General features: G+C 29.2%; 1 protein-coding gene across 4 annotated transcripts in view; it reads right to left on the reverse strand.

Annotated features, from left to right (window-relative positions):
• Nucleotides 1-19,749, reverse strand: part of LOC108751575 (tyrosine-protein kinase PR2) — a 350,659-nt gene that overhangs the window by 200,390 nt on the left and 130,520 nt on the right. For all 4 annotated transcript variants that reach the window (XM_018491812.1, XM_018491815.1, XM_018491813.1 and 1 more), the window contains one exon: nt 16,559-16,795. In XM_018491812.1, the coding sequence (XP_018347314.1) occupies nt 16,559-16,795 (237 nt within the window). The remainder of the gene's footprint in view (nt 1-16,558; nt 16,796-19,749) is intronic.

Consider the following 19,749-nt stretch of genomic DNA (forward strand, 5'->3'; position numbering starts at 1 on the left):
CGATAGTAAAAAAGTAAAATATGCCGAAAATGCTGCTTTTCACTTTCCATATTTGATTATAGGGCACCAACCAAAAACTACTGCGTAGAATCATTCGAACTTTTTTCACAAGCAAGCCTTGCTATATCAGCTGTCAAAATAATGATTATGCGGCTTAAGTGTGAAGTTGACTGTGAAAAAATACAAGTCCTCTGTTGGGAAAAAACAAAATTACTTTCCGAACAATCCAATATTTTCTGGAATATTTTCATATTTTATCATTTATTTTTAGGGGAACGTTTGAGTAGTCGTATTAGAATATTTCTTAATCGATAATTTCTTTTTTTCAGAAAGCGAAATAAAACAATGGTACTTTTGTATTGATGGCACTGTTTTAGCCGCGAAAAAAGATAGAAAGTTGCTAAACAAAAAAGCTAGCAACCAGATTTTCCGCAGCTAAAACAGTATCATCAACACAAAAGTACCACTCTTTTATTCCGCTTTCTTTCTGGAAAAAAGAAACTATCGATTAAGAAATATTCTAATATCACTACTCAAATCAATACTTTACTCTAAAAATAAATTATAAAATATGAAAATATTCCAGAAAATAGAAATAAATAAAAAATAAAAATAAAAACAAAAAATAACAAAAAAAAAACTAAAAAATAAAAAAATAAAAAAATAAAAAAATTGTAGTGCAGGCATTAAGATGTTCCTTAAAATCAGTCTCAATTCTGTTGAACGCAAACAGTAATTGTTTTTAAACTCATGTGCAGAATATCATCAGGGCCTAACAACGACTCATACCGGGCAACTGGGCTGAGCGTGACGGTCCGCCGGCAGGGTGACGAAGCGACATTTCCTCACTTTCTGAGCTCTTATTCCCAAACAAATACGTATCCCATTATGACCTTTTAGAGTAACAAAGTAGAGACCCGGAGTTACATTTTGAGCTATATTAGAAGAAAATGGAGACTAACCTTTTAGTCACGCCGCCATTTTGAAAATTTAAAAATGGACACAAATCACCGAAAACGATCTAATCGAAAAAAGAGTTTCACGTGAAAGAGTGTTCAATTTTTTATAAGAAAATATCAATATTTCATTTTTAAACTTGCCTTTCATCCTCACTAATGACAAGCGAAAAGAGCTAGGACGAAAAAGCCGAAAAATTGACGACCCTATAGTTCAGCAATCAGTTAGCCTATGGGTCTATTATTCGGCAGCCTTTATTCATCAAACTGTTCAAGCAATATGTACAAAATCCATAAAACTTCGCAAAATGGGTAACTGACTTAGCATGGAATTCCCCACATGCTAGAATAAAGTGTAAAATATCTCGTTAACTATTTTTTTATATCATTACCTTAATATATTTTATATATTTTATATGCAGAATAGTTAGAGAACCATATTGTGTAACAAAAATCATACAATTCCATTTAAAAAACCTTCGCCTCTACCTAGAAAAAACGTGACCAAAATACGTCCCCCTCAAAACTGTTCCACTTTGATTTGAAACATTTTTTTATATAAAAGTAATAATAATAAACTCAAGAGATTAAATCTAATGATATGTCTAATGCCAATATGAGCCAAGACAAGGTATTAGTGTGTGATATAATCAAAAATTTATTAAGCAATTGGGGTATACGTTTTGACACTCGTTTCGGATCCTCTTCAGTACGTAAATTAACGACGCAAAAACAATTAGTTATTAGTAAGATCGCATTGACAACTGTGTCCACTCTTAACAAAAAGTTGTACATCAAATTGACAGATTTGCTATAGAATACAAATAAAATATTTTATTATTTTGACAGAGTTCTGTCTTAAAGTAACTTAAGTCACTTACATGTAACATTAAATCGAGAAAACATGGGATTATCAACCTACTCCGTTATTGAATTAAAATTTTACTGTATGTGAACAAAATTAATTAAATATTAATTACTAGTCACTATTAAAGTTATTAAGAAAAATTATTAAGAAGAATTAAAACTTACATAGCGAGTGTGAAAAACGATGTTAATAATTCAAACGCTCGACGGATAATGAGACGTTAAAACATACCATATAAAGTCACATTTGGAAAACAAAGTGCAAGTGAAAACAAAGATTGACGATAATAAAATTATTTAATTGTTGTTAAAAAATTTTTAATTTTTTCGGAAACGGACGGAATAAAAGATATAAAAAACCTATCTCTCCGTTTACATAAAGAAATTTACATAAAGAAACAAAAACATATATTTACAAAATGATTCTTTATCTTTTGATCCGTTATATGAGAATTTATTTAAAAAGACGTAATGCTTCCTCCTTCTTATTACATGAAAATTTTAACTTTAATTTTATTATCGTCGATCTTTGTTTTCAATTGCGTATCTTTATTTTTCAAATGTGACTTTATGTCTCATTATTCGTCGAGCGTTTGAATTGTTAACATCGTTTTTCATACTCGCTATATAAATTCTAATTCTTCTTAGTACTTTTCTTAATAACTTTAATAGACTAGTAATTAATATTTAACTAATTTTGTTCACAGCAAAATTTTAATTGAATAATGGAATAGGTTGGTAATCCCATGTTTTTCTGACTCAACGTTACATGGTAAATGACTTAAATTAGCTTAAAACAGAATTCTCTGTCAAAATAATAAAATATTTTATTTATTCTATAGTAAATCTATCGATTTGATGTGCAATTTTCCGTTAAGATTGGACACAGTCATCATAATGCGATCTTACTAATAACTAATTCAAGTAAAAAAATGTACGAAATTTATAGACTCCTTAAATTAATACAATAAAAAAATATCGACAAAATACAAATGGGCATTAAGAGTCACCGTTGAATATTATATTGCACAATGCTAACTAATACCTATTACTATATCACAAATTTAATTTTGTACGTTTCGATTCACTATTTGAGCTATCCTCGGCAATAAAAAATTACCGCTTATTGCACTATAAAATCTATCGAACTGCGTCTCGCACAATCGTAGTTCCGATCTTCAATAACGCAGTTGCAGCGGAAATGTGGTGAGAGACAACCATCTTTAACATAGTCTAATGTGCCAACCAGTTGCTTAGCTGAATGGAATAGATAGTGGAACTCTAGCTAATAATTGCAACAAGATATTTTTGAATAGATGGATATTAATTTGCGTAATTAATGTATGCTAACCAGAAACTCACCCCATCTCCAACAACGGTCACATGTGGATCCAAGTATCGTCAATCCAACGATTTTACAACAAATTTAATCACGATGTCAAAGTTAGATTGAAAAATAATTTAAGTAACATAAAAGAAAGTTATGTTCGTTCTGAGGTTAGTCACATAATACCGTTGAATACAAAAAGAAATGTGTCGCGCGAACAAAGCATCATGGAATTAGAAAATAATATTAGGAAACTATTGAGTTCTGTGCATTATAATGTGAGAAATCATTTGTTAGCAATCATTAATAACTTACTGTCTTTCAAATCTAAAAATAATTCGATACGTCACAGGTTAACTAAATTAGTACAATGTACAAAACAATTTCTCAAAAAGAACCGAAATATTATTTTTACAAAGGCTGCAAAGGCAACATAACGGTAATATTAGAAAAAATTCTTACACTGAGAAAATCAATGTTATGCTAATGGATGAGAAGACATATTCAAAAATTTCAAAAGATCCTAATAACAAAATTAAGAATAGTTTGAGGAACTTGCTCAGGATGGAAAAAATTCGAATTTATCTCTAGTCACATATATAAAAAACTTTACTGTAATGATGGCAATTTACCCAGAGCTTACGGATCTCCAAAGATTCACAAGCCAAATTGTCCGTTTAGAGTTATCTCGGCAGTGGACAGTACTTTGTATAATTTGGCTACGTTTGTACACGGTTTGATTATCGATACCAAAAGCTCCAAGCCATGTAAATAACAATTATGACTTTAAAAAAATTGAACAATATTCAAATTAAATCAGATTTTAGCTTAGTATCACTAGATGTAGTATCTTTATTTACAAATGTTCCTACGGACTTAACGATGGATGCTCTTTTTAGCAGATGTTTCAGTTAACTGAAAAAAATTGTAAGATACCAAAAAATGAATTCTTGAAGGCGGTGAATTTAATTTTAGATTCTACTTATTTTACTTTCGATAATCAAATTTATAAACAGACCTTTGGTACTCCGATGGATTCGTCATTATCACCTATTATTGCCGACTTAGTCATGCACGATGTGACTAACATCAGAACGAACATGATTCTCTTTTATGTTATATAAATTATTTTTCAATGCTTGGATCCACAATTAATATGGATTTGGCTAGCATACATGCTAGCATATATTAATTACGTAAATTAATATCCATCTATTCAAAAATATCTTGTTGCAATTATTAGCTTAAGTTCCACTATCTGCACCACTCAAGCAACTGGTTGCCACATTAGATTATGTCAAAGATAGTTGTCTCTCACCACATTTCTACTGCGACTGCATTATTGGAAGTCGGAACTACGATTGTGCGAGACGCAATTCGACAGATTTTATAGTGCAATAAGCGGTATTTTTTTATTACCGAGACTCAAATAGTGAGTCGAAACGTACGAAATTGAATTTACGACATATTAATAGGTATTAGTTAGCATTGCACAATACAATTTCCAGCGCTGACTCCTAACGCCCATTTGTATTTTGCCATTATTTTTTCATTGTATTAATAATTAATTGTTTTAGCGTCATTAATTTATGTACTAAAAAGGACCCGAAACGAGGATCGAAACGTATATCGCAATTGCTTAATAAAGTTTTGATTATAACACACATTAATATCTTGTGTTGGCTCATATTGTCATTATGCATATCATTTTTTTATATCATTAGAAATAAGCGAGATATTTCAGATGGTCGATTTAAGTGGACTACCCTATATATTTATAGATTTTTCTGATAGTGTATAATATTTCCAACTTGTATTAAATGTAACCACATCATTAATTTTGAAGTTTGTCATCGTTTATTACAAATAAAATGCAGAATTTCTTTACAGAATGTTTAAACAACCTATTTTATTATTTTTGAAAGGTTTTCCGAGCTATATAAATAAACATGTTTTCATGAATGTACGGACTTTTAAAATAACTGCATAGGTTTTAAAGGTCCATTCAGGACCAATTTTGACCACTCCCTCTTTTTTTTCATTTTATATTTTTATATCAAAGTTTACTCTAAAATCCAAATATTTTAACATTAAACTGCGTTCGCAAACTTCACTCGGATGATAAATGTAGAAAGCTTTAAGTCATAGGAATTGATCAATCACAGTTGAATGTGAAGAAAATTAATTGAATATAATTAAGTTCATGATTAAGTTTCTTACTACACATAATTTCTTACAACACATAATTAGATCCAAGCTAATTGATTAATTTTTGACGATTTTAGATTTACTATATTGTATTATACCTACTACATCTATTACACCTACTAGGCTTTGTTCGTTTTCGCAATATGTGTAAATCTATTGAATTACAAAATAGACTTATCCCAAATGAAAATAATCTTGGAGACGTCTTACCCAGATGATTTCTAATTAATTCCATAACACATTAAATAAAATTGTTGTCTGCTAATTTGACACATAATAAAATTTGTTAATAATAAGAAAAATAGTACCCAAATATTTATTTATTTTTCCTAAATGTCCCTAAACGATTTTCAAATTATATAAACATAAATAAATCAGACATATTCAATTTGTCTACTATCTCGTCAGTGGTCTAGGATCTAGAGATGTAGGTATTCTCATCCGCGCCATTTTGATTCACTTGATTGATAGATTATAATATGATTACTGACAAAGATAAATGTTAAGAAGAGCCCACTCATCTCAAAAATACACTAAATTTGTGCGTAAAAATAAAGATTTGACAAGAAAAAAATGTCGCTCTGTTTCGCAAACCAAGATATTATCTGTCATAACAGTGATTCACTATCCAATGAAGAAAACATATTTTTCAAACGTTTTTTAAACATTTATTATTCATTAATTTCATATTTCACGATTTATTTTTAAAATAACATTTATTTAACGGTTAAACATTTATTTATAATTAATTTTATGTTTTGATTCATTTCCAAAATAACATTTTTTTAATGTTCATTAAAAAAAAATGTTTACTTGACATCAAATATTGATTTGAAATAATATTTGGAAGAAATATTTTTTTAATGTTTATTTACCGTCTATTAATTCACACTAATTTTTCGTTTGAAATAATGTTTTAAAGAGACATTTTTTAAACGTTCATTTCATGTTAAATAAATGTTTTACATTAATTTTCCGTTTGACGTAATGAATTCGAAGGAACATTTATTATATTAAACGTTAATTTAACGTTTATTAAATGTTAATTTAACACTAATTTTTTGTTTACAATGATGTTCTGAAGAAATATTTTTTAATGTTTATTTAATACGTTAATTAAATGTTCATTTTATATCAATTCATTTGAAATGATGTTTAAAAGAAATATTTTTTAAACGTTTATTTAATGTTTATTAAATGTTTGTTTTACATTAATTTTTCGTTTGAAATAATTATCCAAAAAAAATGTTTAACCCTAGTATGATGCTCATGGGTTCAACATACCCTATACAATTTTTTACATTGCTGTAACTTTTTTATAATGTTTATAATTTAAAGACCCAGATTGAGGCTGAAAAAAAACTTCAACTGTCTATGATAGCTTCTCTTAGAGCGCGAGCATAGTGTAGCAGGCAGCGTACGAGACTGTTATATCAGAGATTTCGGGTTCGATCCCAGGCAGAAAAATTTTCGTATGTTCGTAGCTCCTCTCGGCAGGCAATGGCAAATCACCGAAAGTATCCTTGCCATATGCATTTCTATAATAAACAAAATCATCGTTCGGAATCGATGTTATTGTAGGTCCCTTATGACTGTGTACAATCAGCGCGCCCACCACAGGCATATGATGAAGTCACCTCCTTTCGGAGGATTATATTCGGAGAAGAAAAAGATACGATAAGCCTACACAGATATTTTTTGCGTTATTCTCGATGTGAGAATGCACGAAAGTTCAAAGAGGATACTTGAGACCCATATGTAATTAGCTTGTAAGTTTTCGGCGTCCTAGGTACCCCTTTATTTTTAAATATATGTTTACTGAGTTTCGGATAGTATAAAAATAAGTACACAAAAATATACAACTAAAAAGAATTATACGAGGGTGGTCTCAGAAATACCCGATTTGACGTACAAATGGCGGTTGTTGTACAATATAAAAAAAATCACTGTAGGGGAAAGCACCAACTTTCTAAAGCTTAACTATGAAGTTTGAAGACGCTACGTTGTTCAGTATTTGTTTGGCAGCCATCAATAGTGGACGATCTCGGTGAATTTGCAAAGATAGAAAAAATTGGTCATCGTTATGTGATACAATACTTTCATTTGAAAGGTCTTAGCCCAACCAATATCAAAGCCGAGCTGGATTCTACTCTGGAGGAGTCTGCTCCTTCGTTTCAACAGTAAAATATTGGGTGGCAGAGTTTAAACGAGGCCGTACGAGCTGCGAAGACGAACATCGCAGTGGTCGACCAAGTGAGATGGCCATTCCAGAAATGGTGAAGAAAATCCACAAAATGGTATTGGGTGACCGTCGATTGAAAGTGCGCGAGCTAGCAGACATGGTAAACATTTCAAAAAGTGCTGTACATCGCATATTGGCTGAAAATTTGGAGATGAGAAAGCTGTGCGCAAGGTGGGTGCCGCGCTTGCTCACAATCGAACAAAAGCAGCGTCGAGAGGATGTTGAGTTAAAGTTCGAATTGCTTCCCCACGCACCCTATTCGCCAGATTTAGCCCCCTCGGATTATTTTCTCTTTCCAAACTTGAAAAAATGGCTCGGTGGTAGAAGATTTACCAACAATGAAGAGGTGGAGTCTGCGGTTAATGGCTATTTTGAGGAGTTCAACGGTTCTTACTATAAACAGGCCATCGAAGCTATTGAACATCGCTGGGAAAAGTGTATCGAGCTAAAAGGAGACTATGTTGAGAAATAAAGATATTTTTTCCCAAATTTTTTGTGTTTTCTTTGTTAGGTCGGGTACTTCTGGGACCACCCTCGTATTTCAATATAATAAATAGTAGAAATTTTATAATTTCAGTCTTCGAAGATCATTCGGCCGATATGGATTTATTACTTTAGAGCAAATGTTGCATCATCCTCTATTCTAAATCCTAGTTAACTTAATTATACATTCTATAATATAATAATATTTATATATGTACAAGCCTTTATTTATTTATATTATTACTTTTTTATATTGTTCAAATAAATTTTATTTATTAATTGTAAACTTAAAATATATAGATTCTTCAAAAATGTCGATTTTCGATAGTTCAAATAATTATACTTTTCGAGCAATTTATATCGTACTATTTTTTTCTGTTCGTCCAAAGAGTCAACTAAAAAAATTCTATGAGTTTTTGCTTGAACATTAAATTTAAAAATTTGAGAATTTTTTATCCAAAATAGTCATTTTTTGCAAATTTTTCTAATAAAATTTCTTTAAAGCATTGTAATTAATTGAAAATAAAATATTATTTGTTTGATTCACATATTTATCTGTGTCTTTATTTGACTTTGAGGTATAAATTTCACACGTTTTGAGTTAAAAAATATATATTTAGTTCAAAGATATAGCGTGACAAAATTGAAGGGTTTCAAATCCTGATGTTATAAGAAGGTAACTAAAAATAACAATATCATACAAGGTTTAAACATTTATTTAGCGTTACATAAATGTTTGTTTTATATTAATTTTTTTATTTGAATGTAATGTTTCGAAGAAATATTTATTTAACGTTTATTAAACTTTTATTTTACACCAATTACTTATTTGAAAAAAATGTTTCGAAGGAATTTTTTTAAACGTGTATTTAATGTTTATAAAATGTTTATTTTAGATTAATTTTTTATTTTAAATAACGATCCAAAGAAACATTTTTTTAACATTTATTTAACGTTAAGTAAACGTTTATTTTACGTTTTTTTTTTAAATGTTCATTTAAACTGTTGAAAGAAATATTTTTAAATGTTTATTTAACGTTTATAAAATATTTATTTTACATTATCTTTTCACTTTAAATAACAATTTAAAAAAACATTTTTAAACATTTATTTAACGTTTATAAAATATTTGTTTTACATTAATTTTTAATTTCAAATGACGATGAAAAAAACATTTTTTAATCATTTTATTTAATATTAATTAAATGTTTTTATCAATGTTCCGTTTGACATACATGTTTTGAAAATGTTTATCTAACGTTTATTAAATGTAAATTTTACACTAATTTTTTACTTGAAACAATGTTTTGAAGTAACAATTTTTTAAATGTTTATTTATTATAATATTAATTAAATGTTTGTTTATTTAACAATCATTAAATCCCAAATAACATTAGCTAGAGAAATACCAGTAGAACTCTAAAATAGTGTCTAACTTGATCGCAAAATGCGAACATATTAACAGAAAAGTAGAGCAATTAATTGGATGATAAAAGTATACGCCAATTAAAAGTAAACTTTCTTGCATTTTATGTAAAACGTTATTATAAGACTGCTAGATTACTTTAGAAGAAAATAGATTTCTGTTTTCTTAAGATAAAAAAAAGAGATATAAATCACTATAATAGTCTTCTTCTAACACTTAACTTTTAAACTATGGTTGGAGATTTTTCAATACTTTATAATGATACCGTTTGAAGAATGTACCTCTCTTATTGCTTGATATGATAACTCTATACAGTTTTGAATATATGTTAAAATAAGTAGATGATCATTTAGTAGCTTTCATAATTTTGAAAAATGTACAACTATTGTAGTCTTTAATTGTGACTGTACTTTCATGCTACTGTTGAAGACTTTTTGGTTGTACTTTAGAACGATACTGTAGGGTAAATGTAGCGTGCTTTTTTCTCGCTAAAATAACATATAATTTTTCTAACTATGATAATATTGATAATCATTTAGCAACTTTCATAATGTTGCAAATTGAATGACTATAATAATCTTTTATTATCGCTTTACTTTCTTGTTAGTGTTGATGACTTCTCGATTATATTTTAGAATAATACCGATAGACGTATATATGCTTTTTGTTCTCTAGTATAGATACTCCCATCATGCTCTTTTATTACGCATGTCGGGTGAGTAGCTCGTTGTTCATAATCGAAACTGGTTGAAAGTAAACAAGATAAAGAGAAAACGAAATCTTCCACATAGTTCGCGTAAAAGTTTTGATAAGTTATCCATCAGGCTAAAAAGATTACATCATCGAACAACATTCAACGCAACTATAAATGCACTTAATGCTTCGGTACAAATGTACCACAAGCTGAACCCACCAATAATCTTGAAGACAACAAAAAAGATGAACACGTTCCGTGCTGTAGTAAAAGTGCTTTCAGTATTAATTATAGTAATAGTGATAATAATAATAATACATCATTAAATGCTACTGATAGCAGTACATATTCGAACACAAGTGATGATGAAAGTGACAGTAATATTACTTCAAACAATATTATTAATAAAACCGATTTTAAAACAACATTAGCACAAGCTTGTTGTAAAAGCCACATGACTCACGTGCAGATAAATTGTCTTTTAAAAATATTACGAGAACATAAGTGCTTCAAAAACTTTCCTAAAGATGCTAGGGCATAATTAAATACACCGAAAGACTGTAACAAGAAAATTAGAGATGTTTTTCCAGGTCAATATATCTTCATATAGACATTTACGAAAACATCCTAAAGAAATTATCATTAGTACTGATGCAGCGAATATCTATGAATATCATGTTAATTTTTATATTTGACCGATTCAATTTCGAATTATTAATATCAAAGATAAAAGTCCAATGGTTGCTGGAATCTATGCAGGACCTACAAAACTTCTCGATATAACCGATTTCTTCAAAGATTTTAATTTAGAACTATTGCAATTATTCGAAAAAAGTATTTTGTTCAACGACAAAATTGTAAGAATAAAATTAAATCATTTTTTATTGCTGCTATGACACCTGCTAGGCACGCATGCTTAAATATTAAGGGACACGCCAGATTTAATAGTTGCAACAAATGTAAAATTCCAAGCGAATTATAAAACAGTATTAAATGTATAAAACAGACAGGACTATTATTTTTACAGGAACAAATTATCCTTCACGAACTATGAAGAATATCATCAGAAAAAAAAGATGAACGTGAATCATCATCACGGTTATGCTTTGCATTCATTACCATTGGATTTAGTACGCCAAACACCGCTAGATTATATGCATTTGATGTATTTAGAAGTAGTGAAACAAATAATCATAAAGATGTGATTTATCGATCAGCGAAATTAAAAGATTGTAAAAGATCGTATTTCAAATCGCTTTTTTACATTAATTACTTATTGTCCAGTGAATCCCGAAAAAAACCCGAAAAGTCTGGATTATTGTCGACGTTATAAAGCAACAGAGCTTCGACAATTGTTATTACTTACGACCAACTGTTTTTCTGGATTTATTTGGTGATGATCTACGAATACAGCATTTTTTAAAGTTACATTATGCAATCCATACTTTCGTATCATCGAATAAAACAATCCACAATAATATTGAAAAAGCAAGAATGATCTTAGAATTATTTGTAACTGACAGTACGAGTATTTCTGTGTACGGTAGAAACTTTTTATCATATAATGTCCACAATCTAGTTCTTTTGACGAACGATGTTCATAACTTTGGACCATTGGATCATTTTTCTTGCTTCCTGTTTGAGAATAATATGACATTTTTTTAAAAAGCTGTTCATAAACCTTCTGTACAATTACAACAGATTTATAATCATTATATAAAGAAAAAAAAATACGATTTCAAGAATTCTTCGCAAAATTCCGCTATCGCGATTCGTGTATGTCGGAAATTAATGGCCTTCTTGTGCATCAACAAGAAAACATTAAGCAGTTTTCATGTATAAAAATAAATAGAGTTACTTACAAATTAGATAAAAGCAATTGTTGCATTTTATAAGATGGTGCTGTTTGTATTATAGTAAATATAATATATTGCAATACAGTAATAATAATGAGTATTGCTTAATTGTCAATAAATTTCAACTCATTAATTCATTTTATAATATCAATAATCTAGATTCACATGAAGTAAGAATTTTTAAATGTACAGAGTTATCTAGAGATTTACATGAAATTTCATTTAGAGATGTTAAAAGCTTATAAAATGCTTTATTAACTTATAAAATGCTTTATTAAAACGCGGAATTATACTTCGAAAAAAACATTTATATTGTAGCTGAAATTTATAATAATGAATGGTTATTACATTAACTTTTATATACATTTTATATTATTTTAATATTATAACGATTATATTATATATAGCTAAATTTAATAATTTTCATAATGCTCTTACGGAAATGTTCATATTTTATAATATTTCATAAACTTATTATATTTATTGCTAAAATAATATATCGAGAAATTTAAAATTCAAAAATATTAGAATTTTAAAAAAAGATGCGTAGGAAACTGTACGCTTATAATTGAACAATTGAATAGTGTACGCGAAGTCGACTTTCTTGAATTCCACGCTAATTTTGAGGCAAATTTTGGATTGGTTCTTGCTATATCAAGCCGCCATTATGCGCATTCTCTTACCTACTATGGAAGGATTACATGGTGTGCTTAGTTTGCAAGCGTCTCTCTCTAAAATTAGCGCTCTTTATCGTTGCTCTGCTTCTCGTCCCGCCTATGACTGTAAAACGCGAAACATAGGTATTCACAGTCCGTTTTTATTTTAAAACCATTTTAAATGTAATGTCTTAAGATGTTAACAGTATACAGTCCTCCGATTGACTTACGACATCTTAAGATTGACTTAAGACAGTCTTAAATGTAAGAATCGACGGTAAATACCGACCTGTTTCGCGTCATGAAGTTGGTACTGAATCTTTCCTCGTGCAAAAGATAGACTGTACACTTAGAAACGACACGGAGCAACAGTAGGCATGGTTTGGTCAAACTGAGCACAACCATGTAAACCTTCCACCATCCTTCTTGTATCATTGGCTCTCTAGTCAATGGCAGATATAAACCATAAAGGTCGTTCTAACACATCTGTTGTATTTATTACGGTTTAGAGTAAGTACTTTGAAATTGTTAGTCTTAAACTGTTAAAATTAAACTGTGACATTGCAAAAGTGCTTTATTATGCAATGAAGATGCATAATAATAAGAGTATTGAAAATTTTAACCAAGTAGAATCTAACCTTAACAGCGAAACTCCACAGAGCCATATATATAAATTTTTTCACAAGGAAAAAATTTGAAATTCTGATTTTGCTTAGTTTTAACATTTATTTCTTGTATCTATTAGTCCTGTACGAAATAGCAAAGACAAATACAATTTTCCTTCCACACTTGAGCAAATCGTAGGATCGCATAATACTTCATCAAACGAAAAATCTTATACAGGTTTAAGTACATCACTTTGAGAAAATCGCTCCGAGAAAAACTGTTTTGTTTACGACAAAATAATTAATCGGTATCACTCATACATAGAAAAGGTACGGTATCTACTATTATATACATTCCTTATAAAGAAATTTTTTTACAGACTTTTTACATATTACATTATTAATTAGAATTCTAATTGTTCTGTTGAAGATTTCCAAAGCACTTTAAGATCACAATGTAGTGCAAATAATATTTCCATTTCACCAGTACTTCGATCAATGATGTATAAATTAGAGTAAGTACCTATCTAATTGATAGTCAATGTAATTGTAAATATGTAAAACAACATATTTACAATGTAAGAAAACATATTTTCTTTTCTCTTAAAAGAATGTGCATAATATAAATTTGTACTGTTTCATTAATTTTTTCATTTATATGATTCTTTTTCAAAAATGGATCAATAAAATCTGTTACACGTTTCTATTCATTTTATACAAAATATTTCTTGCTTTTAATTTTACAAATAAAAAATAATTAATTTTTTTTAAAACTTGAAATACGAAGCGCCTTACCAATCCAAGTGTTAAGATGTTGAATTACTATATAATATACATTCATTTACATGCATTAATTTTCAGAAATAAATTGCGAGATGAATTTATCGGATTCGCACAATTAATCTGAAACAAATAATCCCCCCAAAATTTCCCAGATCTTAAAAAACTGTAATAAACTTATTAATTTTTTTAATTTAAATTTATATTTAAAAATTTATTGTAATAATTGCTATTTTTCTATTATATAGGTAGAAGTTATAATCTTTCCTTTTCAAAATTGTATTATTTTATCTATTTCATCATTATTATTTTTCAAAAATACCAATGTCATTTTTAATCATTTTATAAATATATTTAATATAATGCTTAGATCCGCATGCGATCGTTGTTGGAAATGGGGTGAGTTTCTGGCTACATTAATTACGCAAATTAATATCCATCTATTCAAAAATATCTTGCTGCAATTATTAGCTTGAGTTCCACGATTTGTTTCACTTAGCTAAGCAAGTGGTTGCCACAACATTAGACTATGTTGAAGATGGTTGTCTCTCACCACGTTTCCACTGCGACTGCATTATTGGAGATCGAAACGATTGTGCGCGATTCGACAGATTTTATAATGCGATAAGCGGTAATTTTTTTATTGCCGAGGATGGCTCAAAAAGTGAGCCGAAACGTACAAATTGAATTAGTTATATGTTAATAGTTAGCATTGCGCAATATAACATCCAGCGCTGATTCCTATTTGTATTTTGTTCCCATTTGTATTTTGCTGTTGTATTTCATTGAGTTTATTTTTCATTAATTTTACAATTCACGACTCGTTTTTAAGATAACATTTATTTAACGTTTATTAAATGTTTGTTTTACATTAATTTTTCGTTTGAAATATTCGAAGAAAAATTCTTAGATGTTTATTTAACATTTCTTAAACGTCTGTTTTACATTAATTTTTCATTTGAAATAATGTTTCGATAAAACATTTTTTTAATGTTTATTTAATATTTATGAAATGTTTGTTTTACGTTATTTATTTAATTAAAATATGGTTAAAGAAACATTTATTTAACGTTTATCTGACGTTTATTATAAATGTTAAAAAAATTTTATTATTTTCTAAAATTTAAATTAATAAAAAACGAGTCGAAATAAAAAAATAATCACGGAAGAGAAATTAACCCAATATAATTGCGTTAAGTGTATCATATGTACAATTAGAACTGTATACATCGGCAATTATAAGTAGCGTAATGGATAAGATATGAGACTCATAATCCTGAGATCCAAGTTCCAAACCTGGTAAGTAAAAAAGATAAAAATATAATAAAAAATTACAATTAATTAATAAAAAACGTTTTTTCAAATATTTTTTCCCCATTGGAGATCTAAAAACATAAAGTTTCTGCTAAAGTAGTGAATTTGTATTTTGAAAGCAGTAAATTTGTGTTTTTAAAGCAATGAACCGCTGCTAGACAGATTTCCTAACCGGAATAGTCGTCAACTTTGAGAATTAATATCTCGGTTCGCGGAGCAAAGTAACACTTTCTCTTGTCAAATCTTTATTTTTATACAAAAACGCATCGATTCAGTATATTTTTGAGACAAGCGGGATCTTTTTAATATTTACCTTTGTCACTAATCGTACTATAACCAATCAATCAAGTAGAACCAAAATGGCAAATGAGAATATCTACATTTCTAGTGTCTTAGTATACTAACATATATGTATACACTAGTTCAGCCGCAAAAAACAGATCTTGTACAAATAATGCGAATGTTTATTAAAAATAAAATGATATTAAACGATAAAAATATATAAATGTAGGTCTGAAGAAAATATTTTGTATTATTATTATCTTCAATGAAGAATATTTTTAACAGTGAAATTGCATTAATACTTCATCTTCATTACAGGAATCTACTTCTATATAAACTATTTAGGACGCCTTTTTTATTTGGCACTAGAACGTTTTCTTATTCCTTACTTACATTCGTAAGTTTTGGATTGCACTATAGTTCAGTCCAGTTTAGTTTTAGTGCAATCCTCATGCAGGAACAGAAAACAAACCTATTAATTATTTCAAGAGGGCGATTATTTTATTTTATATAATTATATAATATATAAACTATAAACTTTTTGTATTTGGCAAATATTGTCAAGTGACAGCTCTACATATAAATTAAAGAGTAATATTTTTTTTGTTTTTTATATAAAATTGAATGTCTCCGCTTTCATTTTTATGCGTCCTTTAATCATAAAAATCAAAATTTTACATTTCTGAAAAGCCAATTTAAAGATATAAAATAAAAACAATGTTCATAATTGACTTCATTTTAGGATTTCTTTAATTAGAGGCTGAAATAGGTTTAATTAACTTTAAAAAAGTTTAAAAAATTACTTCCTTCATTGAGAAACATTCGATATACAACACAGGATATCTTTCAATCTTGCCTTTACCTAATGATCTGAACATTTGATCCATTTCTGCCAAAAGACTTGGACCAAAATCAAAATTTAATGTCTTATCAAATTTTAACGGACTATCTTGATTTTCTTCATCACTGATTTCATGGTATTCATGGTCAGCTCCAAGAGTATCAGTATTACTACCTATATTGGATGTCATAGCTTGCTTGTTTGCGTTGTTGCCGGTAGCATGACATATCTCCGAATTCATATCAGACCATAGGCTCTCTAAATAAACATATAATATAATACTATATTTTCAAAGTAATACAAAATTGATTACTAAAATTAAATATAACTAATATTTGACTAATATTCTGTTTTTTATTTTAAAATCATTTCCATATTCATATAAATTATGACCACTTAATAAAATTAATCGTACTACTTTTATAAATGAATCTGTACGTACAGAATATCCGATAAAGACTGTAGCAACGATTAAGGGTAAATTCTTGAGATCATTTTGAGATGAAAATTTTGATATCATAATTTTGAGATTATGACAGTTTTTAAATCATAAGCATTTAAAGTTATCGAATCGATCAGTTGCTATCTGAAGTTCATGCGAAGATATGGGCTCTGTTTCCAAAATTTACTGGCAGTATTGAAGATCTATTGCACGTGACGTAAACTATAGATTTTCAGTACTGGCAGTAAATATTGGGACTCAGACGTGATATGACGTAAAATACCAAATAGTAAATACAACTAAACGTGCGAACGTTAGGCGATTCGCTAACTTTAAATGCCTATAATTTAAAAACTGTTGTAGCCTCATTTTATATTCAAATTTTTACCTCAAAATGATCTCAGGAATCTACTTTTAAGTGTTGTTATGGTCTTTCCGGGACATTCTGTATATGCAATCAATATAAAATAAAGGTGGACGGTAACAATCGTTGATTTTTGCTTCCAATCGGGAAGCGAAATGTGTATATTTTTTTCATAATTTTTAGGTTGCAGAATTACGTAAAACAATTAATTTTCCATAAACATGAAAAAAACATGTGTGAAAATGGGAACAAAGTAAGTAAATAAGAATACAATTTTTGCCATAAAAATGAGACACATAATGATTGTTTTTAATGTTTAAAAACTATCAAATCACATTTTGTTGTAATAGTATTGAAATAGAAAAGAACACAAACATGCGAACACTCGAAAAATGTAAGACAAGAATCAGATACACGCGTTTTACATCTTTCCGTCTTTTTAAACTCGAGACTCATGGTTGCACCAACGCTAAATTTTAAGTTTAAAACTCTCTTTTCGGTTTTAAAATGAGTTTTAAGTTCGCTTAAAATCAAAGTAACGTTAGTGCAACCGGGTCTTAGAACTTATCCGTAGACTTTTAAACTTTTGACCAATCTTAGACTAAAAAACCAGATATTTTACTTTCATACGCTTAAAATGTAGACATATAAATCGCATTCATTAATGATAACTTAATTTTCAATTTAAATGCGGTTATAGTTAATCTTTGATGTCAGTTTCACTCATAGAGCACATAAATGAGTTCTTAAAATATTATAATAATTAGAATCCGTTCTTTTTAAGGCTAAATAATGTACAATATCCAATCTTTCCGCTGTGCATATCGGGCTGATGCCGTGGAAATTGACATATGATCAATATATGAGATTGAAGTGTCTGGGTTTTCAATCTAAGATTTATGAGTTTGAGGTTTAGAAGTTCACGGACACGCTTTAAGAGCCTAGAGTTTAAAAAGACGGGAAGATGTAAAATACGTGTATGTGATTCTCGTCTTACATCCTTGAGTCTTCGTACGTCTGTATTTTTTTCTATTTTAATTCTATTATAACAAAATGTCATATATTTAATAATTTTTGAGAGTAAATCATTAAAAACGATCATTATCTCATTTTTGTGAGAAAAATCTTATGCTTTTTTATTCACATTTTTTACATACATATATTCCCTTCATGTTATGGAAAACTGATTACTCTACGTAATTCTACTGTCCAAAAACTATAAAAAAACATTTATATTTTACTTTCCGGTTGGGGGCAAAAATTGACATTTACTCGTCCTTCTTTCGTAATTATTTACAATAAAGCCTCTTCAAAATTTGTTAAGTTTTTTTCTTGCAACCTCTTGATAAAAATCTTTGTTGCGACTCTAACAATCTTAATCAATCATGGGAAGTCGGAAAAAATGTAAACTATCTATTTTTTGTAACAATTGATGATAAATATTTAAGTATAAGCATATTCAGGCCTATGACGATTAAAGCTTTTGTAACAATGCATAAAACTGGAAATACGGGGAATGACCTTGACCTTGACATATATTGACCTTGAGCAACCTTAAGAAAGTTTTAATCATCGTTACTCGTTAAAAAGTTATTAACAAAAGAAGTTTAAAACACAATTTTTATTTCTGCTACAAACAATAAGAATCCCGCCATCCCCTCTCCGACTTAAGTGAGAACTTTCCAAGCGAAATGAGATCCACTCTACCTCCCCCCCCTCCTCTGCCTAGGGACATCCTCCTCTGCCTAGAGACATCATTTTTCACGCAAAGGGAGGTCTACTCCACATCTCCTACATAGAGTGGAAAATAGGATAGATCTCACTTCGAATGAAAAATCGTTACATCATAAAAGATTCTAGAACATTTTTTATGGGAATGAGCTCCCTGTCAAATTGGCTGATGACATTTTGATACAGATTTTGGCTCACTGACCAAAAATCTCAATGGTCACCAGGCCAAGCAAAAGTTTTGAAACAATGGGTCAAACATTCAAAATTGACTTAATTATCAAGCGATATGACGTATGTTAGACGCACGAGAGATTTAATTTAATGTGTTTTATCCTTTTAAGAGGGAACGCTGGAGTGACCAAATTGTCGGGACACTACAGATCGATATACGAGATCTGTTCAAAAAGTATCGCGAATTTTGAATTTCCGCGTGTTACGTATATTCGATTTTCGATTTTTTGTGGCGTTATGTTGGTACTCATGTCTCTCACTTATGCCGACAAATTCGGCCATTTTTAATGTTCAGTTAATTTTTGACAGCTGCTTTGCTTGCACGTGTTTTGGCTCGTCTTCGATTTTTGCCTATTCCAAAAAATGGATCAAAGAATCTGTATCAAATTTTGTGTGAAAAACAAAATTAAGTGCGCGGACGCATTCCGAATGTTGACTGTGGCA

Source organism: Trachymyrmex septentrionalis, unplaced genomic scaffold, assembly GCF_001594115.1.
Source record: "Trachymyrmex septentrionalis isolate Tsep2-gDNA-1 unplaced genomic scaffold, Tsep1.0 scaffold5, whole genome shotgun sequence".
Classification (NCBI taxonomy): Eukaryota; Metazoa; Arthropoda; class Insecta; order Hymenoptera; family Formicidae; genus Trachymyrmex; species Trachymyrmex septentrionalis.